Source organism: Equus caballus, chromosome 19 (assembly GCF_041296265.1).
Source record: "Equus caballus isolate H_3958 breed thoroughbred chromosome 19, TB-T2T, whole genome shotgun sequence".
Taxonomy (NCBI): domain Eukaryota; kingdom Metazoa; phylum Chordata; class Mammalia; order Perissodactyla; family Equidae; genus Equus; species Equus caballus.
Window position 1 is genome coordinate 49,218,941 of NC_091702.1, and position 18,427 is coordinate 49,237,367.

At 52.5% G+C, this 18,427-nt stretch overlaps 1 protein-coding gene across 5 annotated transcripts in view; it reads right to left on the reverse strand.

Moving 5' to 3' along the window:
• Positions 1–18,427, reverse strand: part of NR1I2 (nuclear receptor subfamily 1 group I member 2) — a 30,555-nt gene continuing 12,128 nt past the window's right edge. The window contains exons 2-9 of one of the 5 annotated variants that reach the window (XM_070243741.1): positions 12,146–12,364; positions 9,115–9,248; positions 7,598–7,785; positions 6,416–6,690; positions 4,224–4,366; positions 3,917–4,033; positions 3,462–3,567; positions 1–306 (exon numbers count right to left, since the gene is read on the reverse strand). In XM_070243741.1, coding sequence (XP_070099842.1) covers positions 288–306; positions 3,462–3,567; positions 3,917–4,033; positions 4,224–4,366; positions 6,416–6,690; positions 7,598–7,785; positions 9,115–9,248; positions 12,146–12,177 — 1,014 coding nt within the window. In that variant the 5' untranslated portion in view covers positions 12,178–12,364 and the 3' untranslated portion in view covers positions 1–287. Of the gene's footprint in view, positions 307–870; positions 2,230–3,461; positions 3,568–3,916; positions 4,034–4,223; positions 4,367–6,415; positions 6,691–7,597; positions 7,786–9,023; positions 9,249–12,145; positions 12,365–18,427 lie in introns of those variants that run through there. The other 4 variants (XM_070243739.1, XM_023623701.2, XM_070243740.1 and 1 more) reach the window with 4 other exon arrangements.

Sequence of the window (18,427 nt, forward strand, 5' to 3'; positions counted from 1 at the left end):
TGAATGGCACACTCAAAATTATTTCAATGGGGACGGAGAGATGCATCTGACTTACGAATACAGTTGAATGAAACATATTTCCAAACGAGTATAATTAGACAAAATTCCTGGGGGCGAAAGCTGTAGTCATTGTATTTGGAGAGAGGAGCTCTTTTTTCCCTCAGTTTCTTTTCTAAAAATGAGTGTGTTCTGAATCTCCTTGATGCAGAAGAGGCTGGGAAATCTGGAGGGTGGCAAGGAATATGTTTGCTGGCTTTGATTTATAGTGTCAGTGATTTCTTAAGTTCTCAAAGTTTGGCCTGCTTCCTGTAAAATAGTAAAAGCTGAATGAGTATCTGTTCCTTAAAATTCAGTTAACTTGTAGCTTCATTTGCAACGAAATGAGATATTTAAAATTAATTGTTAGTACATTTTAAATTATGCACATACTTTAAATTTTTAGGTAGAACCATCATTTTATGAGCAAACCAAGTTAAATAATGCATTTTTATGTTCTTACACGAAGAGTCTGCAGATGTGTAAAGGGCAATAGTAAAATAAGTAGTGAAATATATATATATATATTATATACATAATATATATTTCTATTTCTCCACCCCCACATTTCTTTCTTCCCCAGAAAAGAAGGCAAAAAAAGAAGAAAAAAGGTTTAAATCTCTACCCAAAGTTAATTCTGTAAGTCCTCTTACCTTGATTTGACATTAAACTTAGGATTTGATAAGCCTAGTTCTTAGGTGTGGAATGCTTTATGTAAAATTAGTTAAAACGTAGTTTATGAAAAATGCAAAAAAATTTTACTCAAAATGGCTATAAATAAAACAGACACTTTCATCCTCTTTAACTTTGCAAATAGATGTGTAAATGGAAACATACAGTGCACACATATCCAGCGCATTTATTAACTGCCTGGCAACGTAGCCTGTCACAGCGAGCACCCCAGGGTTCCAGCTTCGGGAGCAACCCACACCCCAGCTCAGATGTGGAGCAGACACACACACGTGCACACAGCCAGCTAGTGCCCTCCCTGCCTCGGGCACAGGTTCCAGGGATCCCTCTCTTGGGTCCTGAGTGCACACACAACCCCAGCGTAGCTCAGCATCCACACAAAGACATCCTTTATGCTGCTTACGCCACATCACTTCTTTTGATCAAAGTTACGTGTGTTTCTGCTTTGTTTTCTTTACTGAACCATAAACTTGAAAGTCAGGATCCATTTCTGAGTGAGCGTTACCCCACAGCAGGTTGCTTATTGTTTGGTGCTTAATAGCATGTTTGGATGTAGAGACAGAATGAGGTGTCAGGAGGAGGGAAGAATAAAAAGATAGGGAAGTCCTGAGCAGCTTCTGACATTTGGTGCAGGCTTCTGGCTTCTCTCGAGAATACTCCCAGTCACTAATGCATCTGCTGATGGACACAGGCCTGGAACTCAGAGCAGCTCAGGACAGGAGGCTGTGGGTTGGGAATGAGTGAGAAGTGGGAGACAAGGGTGCTAGAGGTAGCAGTGAAAACACCCAAGAAGCTAATGAACTCGGGTATGGGCACAGACCCTCGATGGCCCACCCCCAGTCACCCTTTCCCCTCTCCCACCATAACACTAGATCCCCAGACCACTGGGCCTTCTAAGGGAAGGGTGGCCTTGCCTCTCAATGGGCCTGACCTATAGGCCAGTGCACTCTCCATTTAAGGGTCAATGGCTTCATTCTCCACAGACTGAGCTGGGGGCTGAGAGGACCCATGTTCCCTCCTGATGAATACTAGCCAGCATCCTCAGAGCTGTCATTGTGTGTTCCCTGGAGAGGCAGGACCTGTCGGGCACTGTAGGCTCTCAGTGGAGTCCATCTTTCTAGCCCCAGGAGTGGCGGCTCCAAGGGCTCTGGCTCTGGCTGCCCCCATGGGGGCTAGCCCAGGGGCCGCTGCTCAGCCATCTGTGATGTTGAACAACTCCCGCATGAGGGGGGTAGCAAAGGGGTGTATGTCCTGGATGCGCAGCAGCCGCTGGGTGTGCTCGGCGTTGATGCTGCGAAGCTCGGTGAGTATAGCCATGATCTTCAGAAACAGGAACCTGCAGGCCAGCCAGAGGAATGGTTGGGGGTGCAGCCACCCTTGCCCTGACCCACTAACCCTGGGACCGCTCTGAAGTTGCACAAGTTTGGAACAAGTTTGGAGGTTTTAATCTCAGGTCAGCCAAGAGACAAGGCTCGGTTGAATTCCTTAAGCTTCTCTTTCAGCCTGCGGACGAGAAGAGCAGAACAGCCTGGGGGACTTGAGGTGTGGACCTGCACTCCTTGCTCGCACCTCATGCTCTCGTATACAGACTTCCGGGGGAAAATCCAGGTATTGCAGGCACTGAGTGCACAGGTCAATTTGAGGGGAACTCTCTGCCCAGGTTAATGGCTGGGGTGAGGACCAAGTGGAGTAGTTGTAGGGGCAGGGGCTGCAGGCTGCAGTCCCTTCCTAGATATAGCCCGAGATCTAGTGTCTGAGACACATCTTGTGCCTCAGTTTCCCCATGATGCCTCCTAGCTCCATACAGGGGAGGACTGAGAAAATCAAGCCACGGCCACCCCCAGCATCCCAGGATGCTGAACTCAAAAGAACACGCCAAGTAAAGACTAGAGGTTTAAGTTCACACAAGCATACCCAGTGCTGGCCTTCACATGTCATGGCTGGGGCCTATGGGCACCAGGTCACGAGGACTGTGAGGCCCGGTGAAGGGGTGGAAGCCCCTGTCTGGCCACATCCTGAGTAGCCTTCCCCTTTGGGTTGTGCCCAAACTAAAGAGTTGCCAGTCCCATTTGCTGTGTTTGCCCCTGGGAGGTGGCTAGCAGCCGTAGAGTGTGGACTGCCGTCTTGGGCCACCTGTTCCACCTCCAGCTTCCGCTTGTCTGGCTGTGGAACCATGGGCAGTCACCCTGAGCCTCCTGTCCCTTGTGGGGTGGTGTTGGCACCTACTTCGTGAGGCTGTTTTCAAGATTAAAGGTGATAACACATGTAAACTGCTTGGCACCAGGGCTGGCACTTCTCAATAAATGGTAGCTGTTAATAGATTGATTTACTATTATCATCGTATTGTTATCTTTGTCATCATTATGGTTATTGCTGGCTATGGCTAGAAGAGCCTGTAGGAGCCTCAGGAGAGCACCTGGCTGTTCCCACCCCTTGATGACAAGAGTGTGGGAGGCTCTGGGCAGATGGGAGCTGTGCCTCAGGGAGCAGTGCCCCATCAGCTGGGCATGGCCTCTGGGCCTCCTTACGTTTCTCCATTGTTGGGCTGGAGCTTAGCTGACTGGGCAGGAGGCCTCAGGGGAGGTCACAGCACAGGGCCCCAAAGTCCTGATCATCAGAGGCTGCCCCAGGAGCGGCTCTAGTCTGCTCTCCCCAAGAGGCCCAGAACAAGCGGGGGCCTGGAGGGCAGGGCTGCCAGGGGGAGCCCCCTCACACCGTCCCGGTTTGCTGCTCACCGGTGGGCTGGCTGGGGCCGATTGCATTCGATGTAGACCTTCAAGGTGACAGCGAATTGCTCCTGCAGCTGGTCCACCACCCTGCGCTGCACCACACCTGGGCGATCTAGTGGGGAAGCGAAGGCAGTGTGGTGCCAGCAAGGCCATGGGGGCAAAGACAAGCTCGGTCTAACCGAGAAAGGGCAAATCACCAGCCAACCACCGTCCAGAGCCGGAGACGCCCAGGCAGGGAACTGAGGGAGCACTAGGAAGGCTGTGCATCACCCCACTGGCCCGAGGAGAAACCCGTCAGAGTCCCCATCCCAGCTATGCAGTCAGTCGGGGGGCAAGGCTGTCGGTTGGGACCTTCCCTGGGGGGCAGAGGAGGGACTGCTGCCTCCTGAAGCTAAAGCTGAGGCGGCGTGAGCAAGCCTGGGGGTGGTGGGGAGGCCAGACAGGACAGGTGGGGTCATCACCTGGGGAGAAGAGGGAGATGGCCTGCATTAGCACATACTCCTCCTTGTGCAGCTGCAGCTTCTTCAGCATGTAGTGGAATTTCAGCAGTGGCTCCAGGAGAAGCTGCTGGATGCCCCCTGTGAGTAGGATAGGATGGAGGGGCAAATTTCTTAGGATCTGACCAAAGACCCAGACTTCCCTCACTAACGTCTGTTTTCCCATCACCCAATCTTCTGCCCTGCAATCCCAGGACCAGCATATTCCTGGCATGGCTCCTCCCCGCCCTCCACGGTGTGTTCCCCTCCCTCTACCGGGGCAGACAGGCACCTGCAGGGTCTTCCAGGCAGTAGGACAGCCGACCACACTCCCAGGTCCCAGTCTCTGCATTGAACACCGTGTTGCATCTCAGTTGGCACAGCTCAAAGGTAGCCCCCTTCAGCAGGGAGATCTGGTCCTCGATGGGCAAGTCCCTGCAGTGAGGACAGGAGGGGAGGCCAGCTTCCTGAGAAGCTGCCACAGGCCAGCCCCCATTCCCAGGGTCCAGAAGTCAGGGGAGGTCGGGGAGAGGAGGATGGGCTCCCACCCCTGAGGATTCTGCAGTTGCTTTCAGATTGCCTCCGATCTCTCCCCCTGACAATCCAGCCAAGCACATGACTCCTCCCTTCCACCTTCCTCCAGTCTCCTGCTACCTTCTGGAACTCTCCACTGCCAACGTAGCTTGGTGTCCAGGGTCCTTACAGCCTGGCCCCATCTCCTCCAACTCCCTGCACAGCCGCTGACCTTGGCTTCTGGTCCCTGGCCTTGTACTTTCTGCCTCGGTTGCCCACTTGGAATGATTGACCCTTTGACTTCACTTAAGGAAATCCTGCTAGTCCTTCAGGCCAAGCTGTCTCTGTGGCTCCTAGACGTCTCTCCAGAATGCAGTGTTGTCCTGCAGGTGCCACTCCTTTGGCACGAGTTCCATGCAGTGGGGGTATTTGCTTCCTGCTATCTATTTGGACTCAATGTTTCTACTGTTTCTCTCCAGGCAGCCTGCATGCCTTGAGCCCCACTCCCAGCACTGAACGCAGGCCTAGCCACCGTGGCTGTCTCTGATATTCATGGTTAGATTGACACCCCTCCCAACCTGAGAGGGGCCCCAACTTCCCAATGAAGGAACCCGGGAGGGAGGTGGTTCTTGCCTGGCTCTTGACAAGGCCCTGTGCCCAGCTTTGGTCTTCTGGGGAATTTGGTCCCTTGTTTTCCTCACACCCCATCCTCCTTTTAGAGCCATAATACTGAGCAACTAGCGTCATGAAGCTGATCTCCTTCTGGGTCTCCCCAGCACCTAGCTCAGGACCTGGCAGGTGGCTGGCTCTCAGCTCTGTCCTCTGTGCTTCCAAAGCCGGCCTCTCTGATCAGCTGCACCCCTGTGCAAGTTCCTTAACCATGGTCGAGCTCAGTTTCCTATCTGTAGCATGGAGGTGATAAAAACGCCTGCCTCCTGGGGTGGTTGTGCTCAAAACTGTGGTCACAAAGAACAGCAAGTGACCTCCCATCCTGGTGTTAAATTGTGGGTCATCAGATGTCAGTGGGGATCCGCAAAGATCCACATGTGTAAGTAGGCCTCTCTCCCTACTCCCTTGACCTAATCTGCCACAATCTGACCCTGCGCCAGCCTGTCGCCTCCTCTCCCCATTAAATAAGTCCTGTGTGTCACCCATAGGGCACAGCGGAAACTGTGGGCTCCTGCAATATGACCTGCCCTCTGCCTGCCGATGGAATCAGGGGCTCCTTGTGTGTGTGATTTGGCTCCACCTGAGCAGGCCCAGCAAAACCAGGTGGCTGACCCCAGGAAAGACAAGCCCAGTACCACCTCCAGCCCTGACAGACCACATCTCACGAGGTTGTGCTGGTGCCACACCGGGAGGTTCCAGGGCTTCTTGATGACCAGTTGCCCAGGTTGTTGACTCCATGCCCAGCTTTAGGGAGTGCCCAGCCTTTGGTTCTCAGGACCAGCCATCCTCCTCATGGCCTTCCCAGCCTTCTCTTGGCAGCAGACTGCCAGAGCCCAAGCGTCTGCCCCTGCCTGTCTCCTCTTCTCCCTCTAGACTTCCTTCCCTTTCCTTCCAACTCCTTCCTGCTCTGGAACTGTCAACTTGTGATTCCTGCCCTTTTGGGAGGAAATAGGGAAGGGAATTCCTATCTGAATGTCCACCATGTATGTGCTGGATGCTCCTCAGATGTTTTCTTATTTCATATGGCAGCCTGCAAGGTAGGCCTTATTAGCTCCCAGACAGCAGAGGGGGAGGCTGAGACACAATGAGGTTAAGTGGCAGGCCCACAATCACAAAGGGAATGAGCTGTACCATGAGGGCTCCATTTCCCAGCACTGCCAGGTACCCCAGGGGACACAGATAAAGGAGGGTCTTTCATCACCAACATCCCCCAGACTCAGAGGAATCTACCCCAGACCCTTTGAACCTGCTGGCCATTTCCTGCTCCTTTCTGCACCCATCCACCCAGCCCCCGTGTCCTACCTGAAGTGGGAGATGACTTTCGCAAAGTTGATGATGCCTTTGAACATGTAGGTGGACAAGTCAGCTATGTGGGGCAGCAGGGAAAAGATCTCTTTCCCACTGCCTTCGGCTGGGGGTTTGTAGTTCCAGATGCTGCCATCCTCCCCCCGCAGCTGCAGAGAGAGTTTCACGGAACACAGGTCTTTCCTGATCTGGCTCCACCTGGCAGCCTCTTCCCGTGATGGAGCCTGCAAAGACTCTGGAATCTCACAGCCACTGCTAAGCACCTCGGGCAGCTGGGACACGAGACGGGAGGTGGAGAGAAGAGAGAGAGACAGCATGTATTCTCCCAAACACGATCTCACACAGGCCCCAGACAGGTACACACAGCCACAGCTGCAGCCTGAGAGAATGCACGATTACAGATGCATGTGCACATGTGTGTGCAAACACACAAACACAGAGCACTTGTTTCTTCTCTCTGGTCTTCTCCCATCAGGTGGTGCACTTTCTGGATCTATGAATTAATGGTCTGGCACATCCCTGCCTGGTCAGAGATGGGTTTTCTCCTTGCCCTAATGGAAGATGAGGGGGGCCTCCACCATCACTGTGTCCCAAACATCACTGACCTTGGGCTCAGGAGACTCAGAGAGAAGGATCTGGGAGCTACAGATGGAAAGAACAGACTTCTGGGGTGTCTGGGCTAACTAGTTCGCTGAGCTGGGCAGGCCACCCGAGATGCTGGTGAGCATAGGAGGAGGAGGCACTGGGTCGTACATGGCTAATGTTGCTGAGATCACTAACTATTCTTGGGTCAGTAAAACCAGTTCACACAAGTCCACCCCCTGCAGGTCCTGACCCTATCATCACAAAGGCCTGAATGCCAGCCACCCTGGGGCACCTCCGCTTTCCCTCCCTTTATTGCTCAGACTCAATTTCTACCTGCTGTGGAAGGAGAGAGCAGAGATTCTCAAACCTGAGTGTGTCAGAATCACCTGGAGGTCTTGTCACAACACAGAATGCTGGGCCCCACCCCAAGTTTGTGATTCAGGAGGTGTGGGGCGATCTGAGAATCTGCATTTGTAGCAAGTTCCCAGGTGCTGCTGCTGCTGGTCCAGGGAACACTCTGTGGGAACCCCTGGGAATGAGACTGGCCTTCTGAGGAGCCAGCACACTAGCTGAGCCAGCTCCAATGCCTCATACCCGGAAATTCTTGAAATGGGAGAAGGTGATGTCAAAGGTTTTCTTCTGAGCATCCATCAGCTCCCTGATCATCATCCGCTGCTCTTCGGTCAGACCCTTGGCTCCAGGGGGCTGAGTCCCAATCCGTTCCCTCTTCTTCCTCCTGATCAAGGCCCGCCTCTGCTCCACGGCCGCGTCGGACATGATCACTGCAGGGACAGCCAGACCAGGCTCAGGCACCTGCCAGGAGCTTGGCCACTTCTTGACCCCCTCCAGGCAACAGTAGGGAGGGTGCTGGTGACAAGAACCGGCCCTTTTCCAGACTTGAGAGGTCTGTGGGCTCCTCTGGAGAAACACCGGGGTGAGGACAGAGGGATGAGGTGCGGCTGGTGTGCTGCCCGCAGCTGTGGGGTTTGTAACAATTTTGTGGGACAGTGGGCAGAGTGCAGCCCTCAGAATCAAAAGGTGCTGGGTTTGAGGGACAGCTTTGCTGCTCTCTAGCGGTGACCTTGACAATCTCGCTCACCTCTCTCCTTCAGTTTCCTTCCTGGTTATCTGGAGTGACTGCTAACCTCACACTGCTGTTACAATGAGACACTGCATGGCAAGTGCCTAATCCAGCTCCTGGTACACAATAGCCGTTGAGTAAATGCACCTGACATGACTCCTTCCTGGTAGATCAGACACCAACAAGACTCCTCAGAGTCCCCAAGGTCCCTGGGTCTCCAAAACCCCGGAAGCTGGGGCTAGTGCTTAGAAGGAAATATCAACTCTAGCCACTGCCTATGTAGCCTGGAGCTGTCGGGTCTTCTGTGGATTTCTGGAGCCCACTTGCGTGTGTAGAGCAAAGCTGTGGGGGTCTTTGGAGGGGAGAGCAGGGACGGCTGGGGAGGGCCTCACTCTCTGCCGGTCTGCAGCAGGCTCTCTGCCCGCATGCCCAGGAACCCGGCCCCTGAAAGAGGCTGCCCATCACGTAAGGTCACTCTGTGATTGATGGAGATAAATATGCACTGGAAGTTTCCAGTCTTTTCTCCACGAGCTTTAATCACAGAGTCACCTCTGAGCACAATTACACCAAAGCTCAACAGGTAGAAGGAGAGCACTCTATGTCGCCTATCTGCAAACAGTTCCTCTGGAGGACACCAGGTCTGGGGCAGCAGCGGACCCCAGCCACTAGAAGGTTGGGGGTCATGTCACATTACGTGTCTCCAGCTCCCCGCCCTCCAATTCACCTTCCCCAATTTGGTTAAAACAACGATGAAGGGGACAAAAAGAATCCCTCAAGAGCCGCTGAGGGGAGAGTGGGGCACGACCCTGGCCTGAGATAAGCACACCTCCCAGAGCAGAGACTAAGGGCCCCTCCACCTCCCCAAACCCCAGGACTGCCGCGGGGGTGCGGGCAGCGTGCACGTGCACACTTGCCGTGCGGGTCTGCACACGCGCTCACATGCACGCCCGCGGCCCACGCCCACTCGGCGGCCGCGCGTGTCAGGCCGAGGGTCCGCGCGCCCACGCCGCCCAGGCCGCCCGCTGCTCACTCTCCTTCTTCATGCCGCTCTCCAGGCACTTGCGCAGGCGGCAGGCCTGGCACTGTCGCCTGGTCTTCCGAGTGATCTCGCAGGTGCCCTTCCGGAAGGGGCACCTCAGGCGGGCGTTGCGTTTCATGGCCCTCCTGGGAGAGAACAAAGAGCGAGAGGTCGGCCCAGGGGCCTCTCCAGGCCGCCTCACATCCCGAGGACACTAGCCGCGCCCTCTGTGGGGCCTGCCTCTGCCTCTGAGTCTGGTGGGGTTCATCGGAGAGGTGCGGGGGTCTTTCTATCTGTGCGGGGGTTCCCCCCCCCCCCCCAGGAGTCTCTGGAGGAGGGAGAGCAGGAGGAAGCGGTTCCTGCCACATTCCCACTGCGCTTCCAACAAGCCACCCCCCGGGCCCCTTTCTGGGGGCAACAGCGCCAAGCCCCGCCCAGCTTACCCCGACCCTCCCCTCACCCCCTTGCCCTTAGTACCAGGCACCCCAGGAGGACGAGGCCATGTTTCTGTGCAGGTGGCCTCTTCCTGGGTTTCTCCTCCTTGGAGGAGGGAGCCAGAGGAAACCGGCCCCAGGAGGGTAGGGACAGAAGGCCCGCCCTTGCCCAGCCCCCAGTCTAGACTGGGGGCCAGGGGCAGCCGGAGGCTCAGGAAACTGTGGGGAACTCTCTACCTCACCGGACAACGGCCTACCCGTCCGAAAAGCGGATTCTCCTGACTGATCTGCGGGAGCCAAGGAGTTCAGAGGCCTGAAGCAGGGGGTGTGTGGGCCCGTCAGCCACAGGTCCCGGCACAGCTGGCCGGGTGGGGAGATACCGGGGTAAATGCCTTAGAGACCCCAGCACAACCGCCCTCTCCCCACAGCCAGGGCATCCTGAACTTCCCGCAAAAGACCCAGTCAATGTGGCCCTAACTTCCTTGCCCCCTTTTCGCAGCTGAATAGAAAGAAACCAATTCCTCTTGGGCTCTGGCCTCTGGCCTCTGGTTCTGGTCCACAGTGTGGAAAACGAGGACCTGACAGGCATGGCTGCAGAGTGGCCCTGGGGCTGAACCCGGAGGCTGAGCCGTGTTCATGGTGACCACAAGCTTGACCCCGGAGGCCTGAGGCCTAGGGCCAGTGACCAGCCCAGGGGGCGTGTTCTTCACGGGCGCCACCACCTCCCCCTCCTGCCTGCTGATGCTCCTCCAGAGTCCACCCAGAACGGGAAAGGGGGAGGAGCTCACACTTATGAACGACATGCTGTGAATCAGATGCGCAGCTGGATATCGTGCAGAGCTGTGCAAATTCATTTCTCACACCCCGTGGAATTCATCAGGTCATCTGCCTGACAGAGGAGGAAACTGAGTCTTGGAGAAGACAGATGGCTGTCCTTCCAGGTGAAGGACAAGCTGAAATCTGAACTCAGGTCTGTGATCCACAATGCCAGCTTTTACCCCTACAGCACGCTGCTCCCCACCCACCCCGGGAGTCCCAGGACAGCCACTGAGTGGAGGCAGCCGAGCAGAGGACTCTGCCCCCCAAGGCAGTCTACACGGACGCTGCCGGCAGAATCCAGATCTGGCTCGGATGTCTGCTCTCCTCCGGGTGGCCGTGTTGGCATATGCCCAGCTCAGGATTGTGTCTGGTGCTCTTGCTAGTGACCAGTTCAGGAGTATGCTGGGGCCCAGTTCCAGCCGCTGTGAACTGAAGGGTCTTCTGGGGAAGGTTTCCTTGCTCTTAGAGAGAGGATGAGATGGGCCTTTCTGTCCCTCGGCTGAGCATCGTGGTTACCGCCTGTGGCCCCTGCACGATGCTGCCCCAGGGGGAGCAGCCCGAGAGCAGAGCTCTCACATAGGACAGCAGCAGAGAAAAGTGAAAAGATCCGAGCTGCTGAACTCACCAACCCTGAAGCCTTCAGACTTCTAGAAATGAGCAGTAACATGTTTTCCTCATTGTTAAACCCCTTTGAGTGGAGCATTGCTACAGCTGAACGCGGCCTGACGTGGCTGCTGTGTTGAGCGTCTGTTAGAACCCACCCAACACGGGTGTTCGTTTCTCCCTGGAGCATGGGCACCTTTGGACCCGGCCTAGGCCCAGCCATTCCCTTGGCACCTGAGAACCGCTCAAGCTTGACCACATAAGCCCTGAGGCCGGAGTTTCTTCACTCTGGGGAGACGTTGAGCTGCTGCAGCCCATCCCTGGGCTAATCCCTCCGTGGACATCTTCCTGTGGGTTCTGGCCTGCACCCGCCTGACTGGAGGCCCATCTTCGGTGGGACTGCAGAGTGGGCCGTGGCTCTAGGGTTTGTTTCCATCTGAATGTCCAGCCACCGGGAAGAACTCTGCACAGGCCAAGCCAGGCTGGCTGTACCGAGATGCGTGAGGGTCCCAGAGGTGAGCGCTGCTCTCTCATAGCTGGCCCTCCCACAGGGCAGACCGGGAGCCTTCCTCACACATTTCCTTTCTCTGCTCCCCTCATTTCCTGGTGGGCTTCTCTTCCTCTTGGTCTGAGCCTCGCCTCGAGCTTTGTTTTTTCTCTCTCTTCAGCTGGACGACGTGAGCCTTCTGTCCGGACCTGTCTTGCTGTGAGCTGGGACCTTTTAGTCCTTACCTTTTTGGACCTCTCTGTTTGTCTGTTTCTAGGTGAGCTTGTTTTGTAGCAGTATTCATTTATTTTATTCCATTCTTTACTCAACAACCACTCCAGAAGACTGATCTGAACACTTGCATTTTGGATTTTCAAATTCTTTGCTCTTTTACTGACTGATCTGCTATTTTGTTCAAGAACACATAGAGAAACACAGGGGCACCTTAATTCAAAGGGACCTTTCCTGGGTAAGGCAGGAAGACAGAAGATGAAGGAGCCTCTGAGATGTAAATGGCTCTCTTGAGAGTCATTTGGATGGGCCATCAGCCCACACTCTGAACCTGGGAGAGAGGTCAAGCTGAGGCCCTGAGACAGTGCCCAGTGGGCCAATGGCAGAACCCTAGTTAAATGTGTGCGTCAGGAGTGGCAGAACCCAGGGTGTCAGGGGTCAGTGGGTAAAGGTTGAGAGGTAGCTCTACCTGAAAAAGCCTTTGCATCCTTCACATGTCATGACGTTGAAGTGATAACCAGTGGCCTTGTCCCCACATACACGGCAGATTTGGGGACCCCCATCTCTCTCATGGGCATTGATGGCCGGCTTTCCAGGAGTGGAGTCTGCTTCTTTGCAGCGCACAAGGTCAGCATGGTTCCAGCTCTCTTCAGGTCTCACCTCCAGCTTTGCTTCTGGGCCCCTTGCACTAGAAGTGAAAAAACCACAGGGAATGAGAGGGCTGGGCAGGATGTGCAGGGGCAGTCCTCTCTGTGTGTCACTCCCATTTGGCTCTGTGGACCCTAGAGCTGCCTCTCGTGGAGGAAATGGGGGTGGGTTTGGAGTTGTTCTAAAAAGAGATGTAACCACGACATTTTATATACAATAATAGGGTTCTGGAATAAGACATGTGAACAAGAACATGGAAGGGAGAAAGGTAAGAGGAAGAAACAAGAAGGAAAAAGAAAAGGCTATCTGGGTTGGCTCATGGCAGTAATACTTGAATGGACTGAGATCAGGAGGCCATGAGCTGGTCAAAAGTCTGAACGGGGAGCAGCCCAGGGGACAGGTCACTTGTTCAGGATGGTTTCTGGGATTGAAGAAACCCAGGGGGGCAGCCCTCAGGTGTGTTGTGGCCCAAGCTCCCAGAGAGAGCTGGAAAGGCTGGGCAGAGAGAGGGTTTCAACTGAGTAACCAAACAGATGGGGAGAAAGATAGACAGGAGTGAGGCTCACGATGCAGGGAGAAAATGGCCCATGTCCCAGGCAAGCGGGGGCCTAAGTGAATAATCAGAGAACTCGTAGCCACTGATAGAGCTGTCCTCAAGATGCCCCTCCAGGGAAATTTCACCTTGAGAATGGACACCGAGGACAAGTAGTAGAGTAGAAATTGGGAACTGTCCTATTCACTGCTTTTCCCAAAAGTCTGTCTGGGCACTGACTGCTGAGGACCGCCACACCACAGATGATGTTGCTTTTTCTAAAACCAAAATGAAACTTTGACAGAAATTTCAACACACCAATTTCTGTTTCCAACAGCATGACAGATGAGAGCTGACAGTTTCACCGCTAAGGATGGATTGGAATTAATCTGTGCCCTGTCCCTGGCCCGCAGAAAACTGCAGACAGACTGGGAACTTGAACCGAACAGGTGTGTATGGGAATCTCTCCTAATTTTTCAAATCATAATCATGACCTCGTATAGGTTTGCAGACAAAATGTATACTGAGTGTTCACAAAAGCCTCAAACCAAGAATTTGATTTAGGGATCTTGGGTTGGTGGTGCTCCCAGACACCCACAGAAGCAGATGTTGATCCTCCTCTCTAGAGGAACTCACATTCCACCAAGGCACGAAGAGTCGCACAAGTAGTGTTCAAGAAATATGAGCAAAAACTCAGAAATCGCAAGGCCAGGACCAACGTGGCACCATGAGCAAGACTCAGCAAAAACAACTTAGAACAAAACCAGACATTCAAAGGCTCCCTGAATTATCAAACATGGAATCTATTTAAATAAATAGTAGAAAACGTTAAAGATATAAGAGCAAAAGACCACAAAATTGACCAAGCAGATTTGCAAAATGAATAAAAATTGACTATAAAATCTGAACAAATATTGACTGTATAAACCAACAATATCAATGTCCTGGGAGTTAGAAAAAGCAAAACATAACTAAAATCTGCAACAACATAGAAGACAGAGGATCACAGTGAAACTTTTCTAAGGTTCTGTATCGTTGAGGGAGGGAAAGATAATAAATAACTCGATTTTGATAAGTAAAGTATACTTGTTAAAATTTCTAAGATAACCTCTAAAAGTCTAGAAATAGAATGCATACCTAATAGAAGCTAATAGAGAGGAAAAAATGGGAGAAGAAGAAAAAATTCAACTAGAGAGATTAAAAGAAACTCAAAGAATGAGATAAATAGAAAGCACTGGGTAAGAAGGTGGAAATAGCACATATAATGATAATTAAATTTAAATATATTAAATGTTCCCATTAAAAGACACTGACAGGGGGTGGTTAAGTTTGCGTGCTCTGCTGCGGCAGCCCAGAGTTGCACTGGTTCGGATCCTGGGTGCAGACTTGGCACCGCTCATCAGGCCACGCTGAGGTGGTGTCCCACATAGCACAACCAAGGCACTTACAACTAGAATATACAACTATGTACTGGGGGGCTTGGGGGAGAAGAAGAAGAAAAAAGGAAAAAAACAAAAGGAAGATTGGCAACAGCTGTTAGCTCAGGTGCCAATCTTTCAAAAAAAAAATAAGTAGCATTTAAAAAAAAAGACACTGAGAAAAATGGTGTCAGCATTTCAGGCTGGGATTATCTAAGGTTTGGGATTAGTATTTTGGGGGCAGACTTTGAGTTGAAGAATAAGGAATGGGGCAGGTACTAAACTGGTAACTAACAATTATTGAAACAGTGTTCTAGGTCCTTTGCGAAAGGTAACTCATTTATTCATCATAACAATTATCATAACACTTATAATCTCACTCAACAAACATATGTTTGAGCATCTACCATACATCGGATACCCTGTCATGTTGGGTCATTTTTCAGGTCCTACGAAAGCTGGAAGTCACTTTTTTGGCAGAAATCCGGGGCCTGCTATAAACCCCTCTAACTACTCACAGACACAGAGTGTGCCAAAATCAAAGAGCATCACAGGAAGGGAAAATTTCCTATGCAAGGTATCACTTCGGAGTGCACACTGGAGGAGAACTGCTTTCCTTAAGTTTCAGCTTCGTTCCGGAGCCATTAGGAATAGTAGAATCTGAGGCTATGGAGATGGTTGGCAGAGAGTCTGCACGTAAATTATCAACTTTGGACAATCGGAGATAGTGAGATGTCTCTTCCATAGCAAACAGTGTAAATGCCGTTCCCTAGGAGGGAAGTGATCATTATGCCGTAACAACCTGAATAACAGGAGAAGCTCGGTGGATGGCATACGCCAAGAAGGTGAAAGAAATGTCTCCAAGAGGACACAGGAGAGACGTTTACTTAAACGTGTCTGATTAATCCCCAATTCCTTAACTCATGAGGAGGTATTAGAATTAATGCCAGACCCTCACTCCATAGTGTTTGTATAACTTTTGTTTGGTTTTGCCTAAATTTGCTGTTAATAAGCAGACCCTGGGACATTCCGTAGGCCAGTCTCTCATATCCTTACGAAGTCCCAGTTAGAGAACTCATGACAGCTATGTTCCAAAGATAGCCCCCAGTCAGCCACATCTCCTGGGATTCCCACCCTTGTGCAGTCCCCTCCATGATGCATCTAGGATGGTCTGGGCTTTGCTTTAACCAATAGAATGTGGGGAAGTGACACTGTGCCAGTTCTGGGCGTAAGCTGTAAGAAGGCCTGGCAGCTTCTGCTTTTGCCCTTTGAGGAGTCCTAAGCCATCATGTGAGAAAGTCTGGCTATGCTGCTGGAGTGGCCACCCAAAGGGACCATGCAGAGAGGCCATGTGAAGAGGGAGGGCCCTGAGATGACACAGACAAGAGAGGCCCAGCTGCCACAGCCTTCCAGCCGTCCCCACCAACTTCCGGTCATGTGAGCAAGCTCTCTTGACCGTCTCAGCCCAGTTAAGCCTCCAGCCAATGCCACGTGGAGCAGAACTGCCACAGAATCATGGCAGAAAATAAAATGGTGGTTGATTTAATCTAGTAAGTTTTGGGGAGGTTTGTTACATGGCAAGAGATAATGGAAACAGAACTAGAATTTTGTTAGAAATAGGTCTGAACTGGGGTGGGTGGGGGTGCCAGCTGACACCCCTAGTCCTGATCTTACTCCACTCTTATGTCAGTCCTGCTTACAAAACGGTGCCCTGTGGGCAGGAAATGACAGTGACTAGGTGACTGGTCGGTACCAGCCATCTCTCTCTTTCATGGGAATATCATAAGACAATTAGACGTGCAGTTTCCATTGACTGCAGCTGTGTTTGCTCTGAGGGCGGCACCTGCTCCTTGCTGTGATCTGTGAAGTCTAGCCAGTGGAGCGTTGAAATGATTGCCTCTTGTATCAGTGAAAGTAAAATACTTCTTCAGTGAGGGCTTTTCAAACATCATTGTAAAGCTCAGTGTTTGGGCTGAATACTAAAGACAGGATATATTCTCAGCAAGGAAGAGTCATCGATAAATGAATGAATAAATTAATGAATTTAGTGTTTCTCCATGCCTGGGGCTTGCTGCGCCGAGCACACTCATCGCTGCCCCCTCTCTGGGTGGGTGATCAGGTGGCATTGCTTAGCTAGTAGGAGGTGGAGTCAGAATTTGAAACCAGGTCAGCCCAACTCTAAAGCCTGTGTTCTGAGGTCAGCATTGTGCTACATTGTTCACCAGACTTGTTTCTGAACGGGTGCACCGTTTATTACACCCCCTTCATTTCTGTGCAAGATTTTTCCCAGGCAGTTTGTCTCCAAGTCCCTCTGTGTCATGAGATTCCTTCGGTCTAGCTCTCTGTTCTTGGGCAGAAGGTGGTTCCCTGAGACCCTCAGTTCTTGCTCTCTCAGCGCTGGTTATAGCAGCAGGGACCACGGAACCTTGCTGCCACTCCCACCACATCCAGAGGCACCTTATCCCCCACCCTCTGGAGGACTGCTGGGCCTTCCTTGCACATCAGAGAAGTGTTCGAGTTGCGATGGCCGTCCACTGGGTCTGACTGGTTGCTGGGAGGCTTCCTCTGTCTACACCCTTGACTTTCTGAGCAGAGGCTCTCAGAAGCAGACGGCCCTGTGTTTACAAAGACCTGCGGGTTCTCTGAGGCTGACACCGCCTGTTTCTTGCAGATGCTGTGGTTCTCAGTTTGTATTTTAGTCATTGTTCACGTTGGAGGCTTTTTCTTTTGTTTCGCACCAGCCAGGGCCTTTTACTAAGCCCTGAAAAATACCACTTTTTGGCTCCGTCACAAGGGCCCTTTGGAGAGCTTTGGGGTGGGCTACACATTCAGGATGGCCCCACGGTGTGCTGCTGCCTCAGAAATCGTTGGAATTACGGAAGGCTCCATCCTGTGTGCGTGCAGCAGTGGCCTTACCAGGCTGGTGTATATACACGCAGTGACTTCATTTGCTGAGGGCCCCATCCCCGCTATTAAATTAGGGAGAAGGGAGGTCCTCCTTGAAGGACATGGGAATGACTAATTGTGACCAAACAGGACCCAGCCGTCCCACAGTCTCCTGGAGGTCAGAGGACTTTGCTTTTTGCTCCCTGGGGCCGTAGATGTAATGGGCGTTGTCCTGCTCTCATTGTCAAGAGGGCCTGGACCCTGCCACTGACCCTGGACTAACTCGCTCTACTCACTAACTTCTCCGCTGCTCAGGATCCTCCTAAGAAAAGTGGGCCCTGCTGAAGAGGCCGCCCTGATCTTCGGCAGGAAAAGGGAGAGAAGAGTGCCCTCTTATGGGCGTGTTGCCACAGGGGCAGATCTGGCAGGGCAAGAAGCGAAGGGAGAGGAGGCCAGGAGGGACCGAGTGGCACGGGCCACTCGGAAGACAGCCTAGAGGGAACCACCAGGATGGAGGGCGGCGTCCCCAGGGAAGACGAGTTTGAATTTGGGGATAAAGAAAGGAAGGAGAGTGGTGCATCCTGAGAGGATAAGGGAGGGAAATTCTAACCTGAAGTCAGTTTCTGCTCTAGAAGGAACAAGGATTTCCAGGAGGAAGAGTCAGGACAGAAACGGGGTTGGAGGGCAGGGGAGAGAGGAGAGGAGCACAGGGCTTGAAAGAGAACTCAGGGCTGAAACTGGGAGCAAGGAAAGGGCTGCAGAGGCAGCGCTGCTGGATGAGAACTCGATGGAACCCATGGGTGGGCTGGGACCAGCAGAGAAGGACGGCAGGTTACAGGAGGCTCACACAGGAACTTGTGCAGAGCGCCTGCCTGGGGCCGGGAGAGGACTCAGGGCAATTGCAGCTTCCAAAATAGGGCTGAATGAGACCCTGCTTCAGGTTCACAGACGTGGGGTGTCCTGATCTAGGGGGTCAAGGTGTGAGATGCAGCACACTCCACATGAATGTAGAAACGATCTGAGATGACTCAATGATACGGAATAGAGGGCTGATCATGACAACAAACTAGAGAAAAATCAGGAAAATGTGTGCATCTGTATGCTCCTCCCCCTGCAGAAGGAACACGTGACAGGGAGGGACTAAAGGAAAAGGCTTTATGTCTTGGGGGAAAGCGGGATGCTGGGACGAGATCAACTAGTAACCTTTGGAGGAAAATATTTAGAGATGGTGTGTGAGAACACGGTGAGCTGTGCTGTGGACACATCT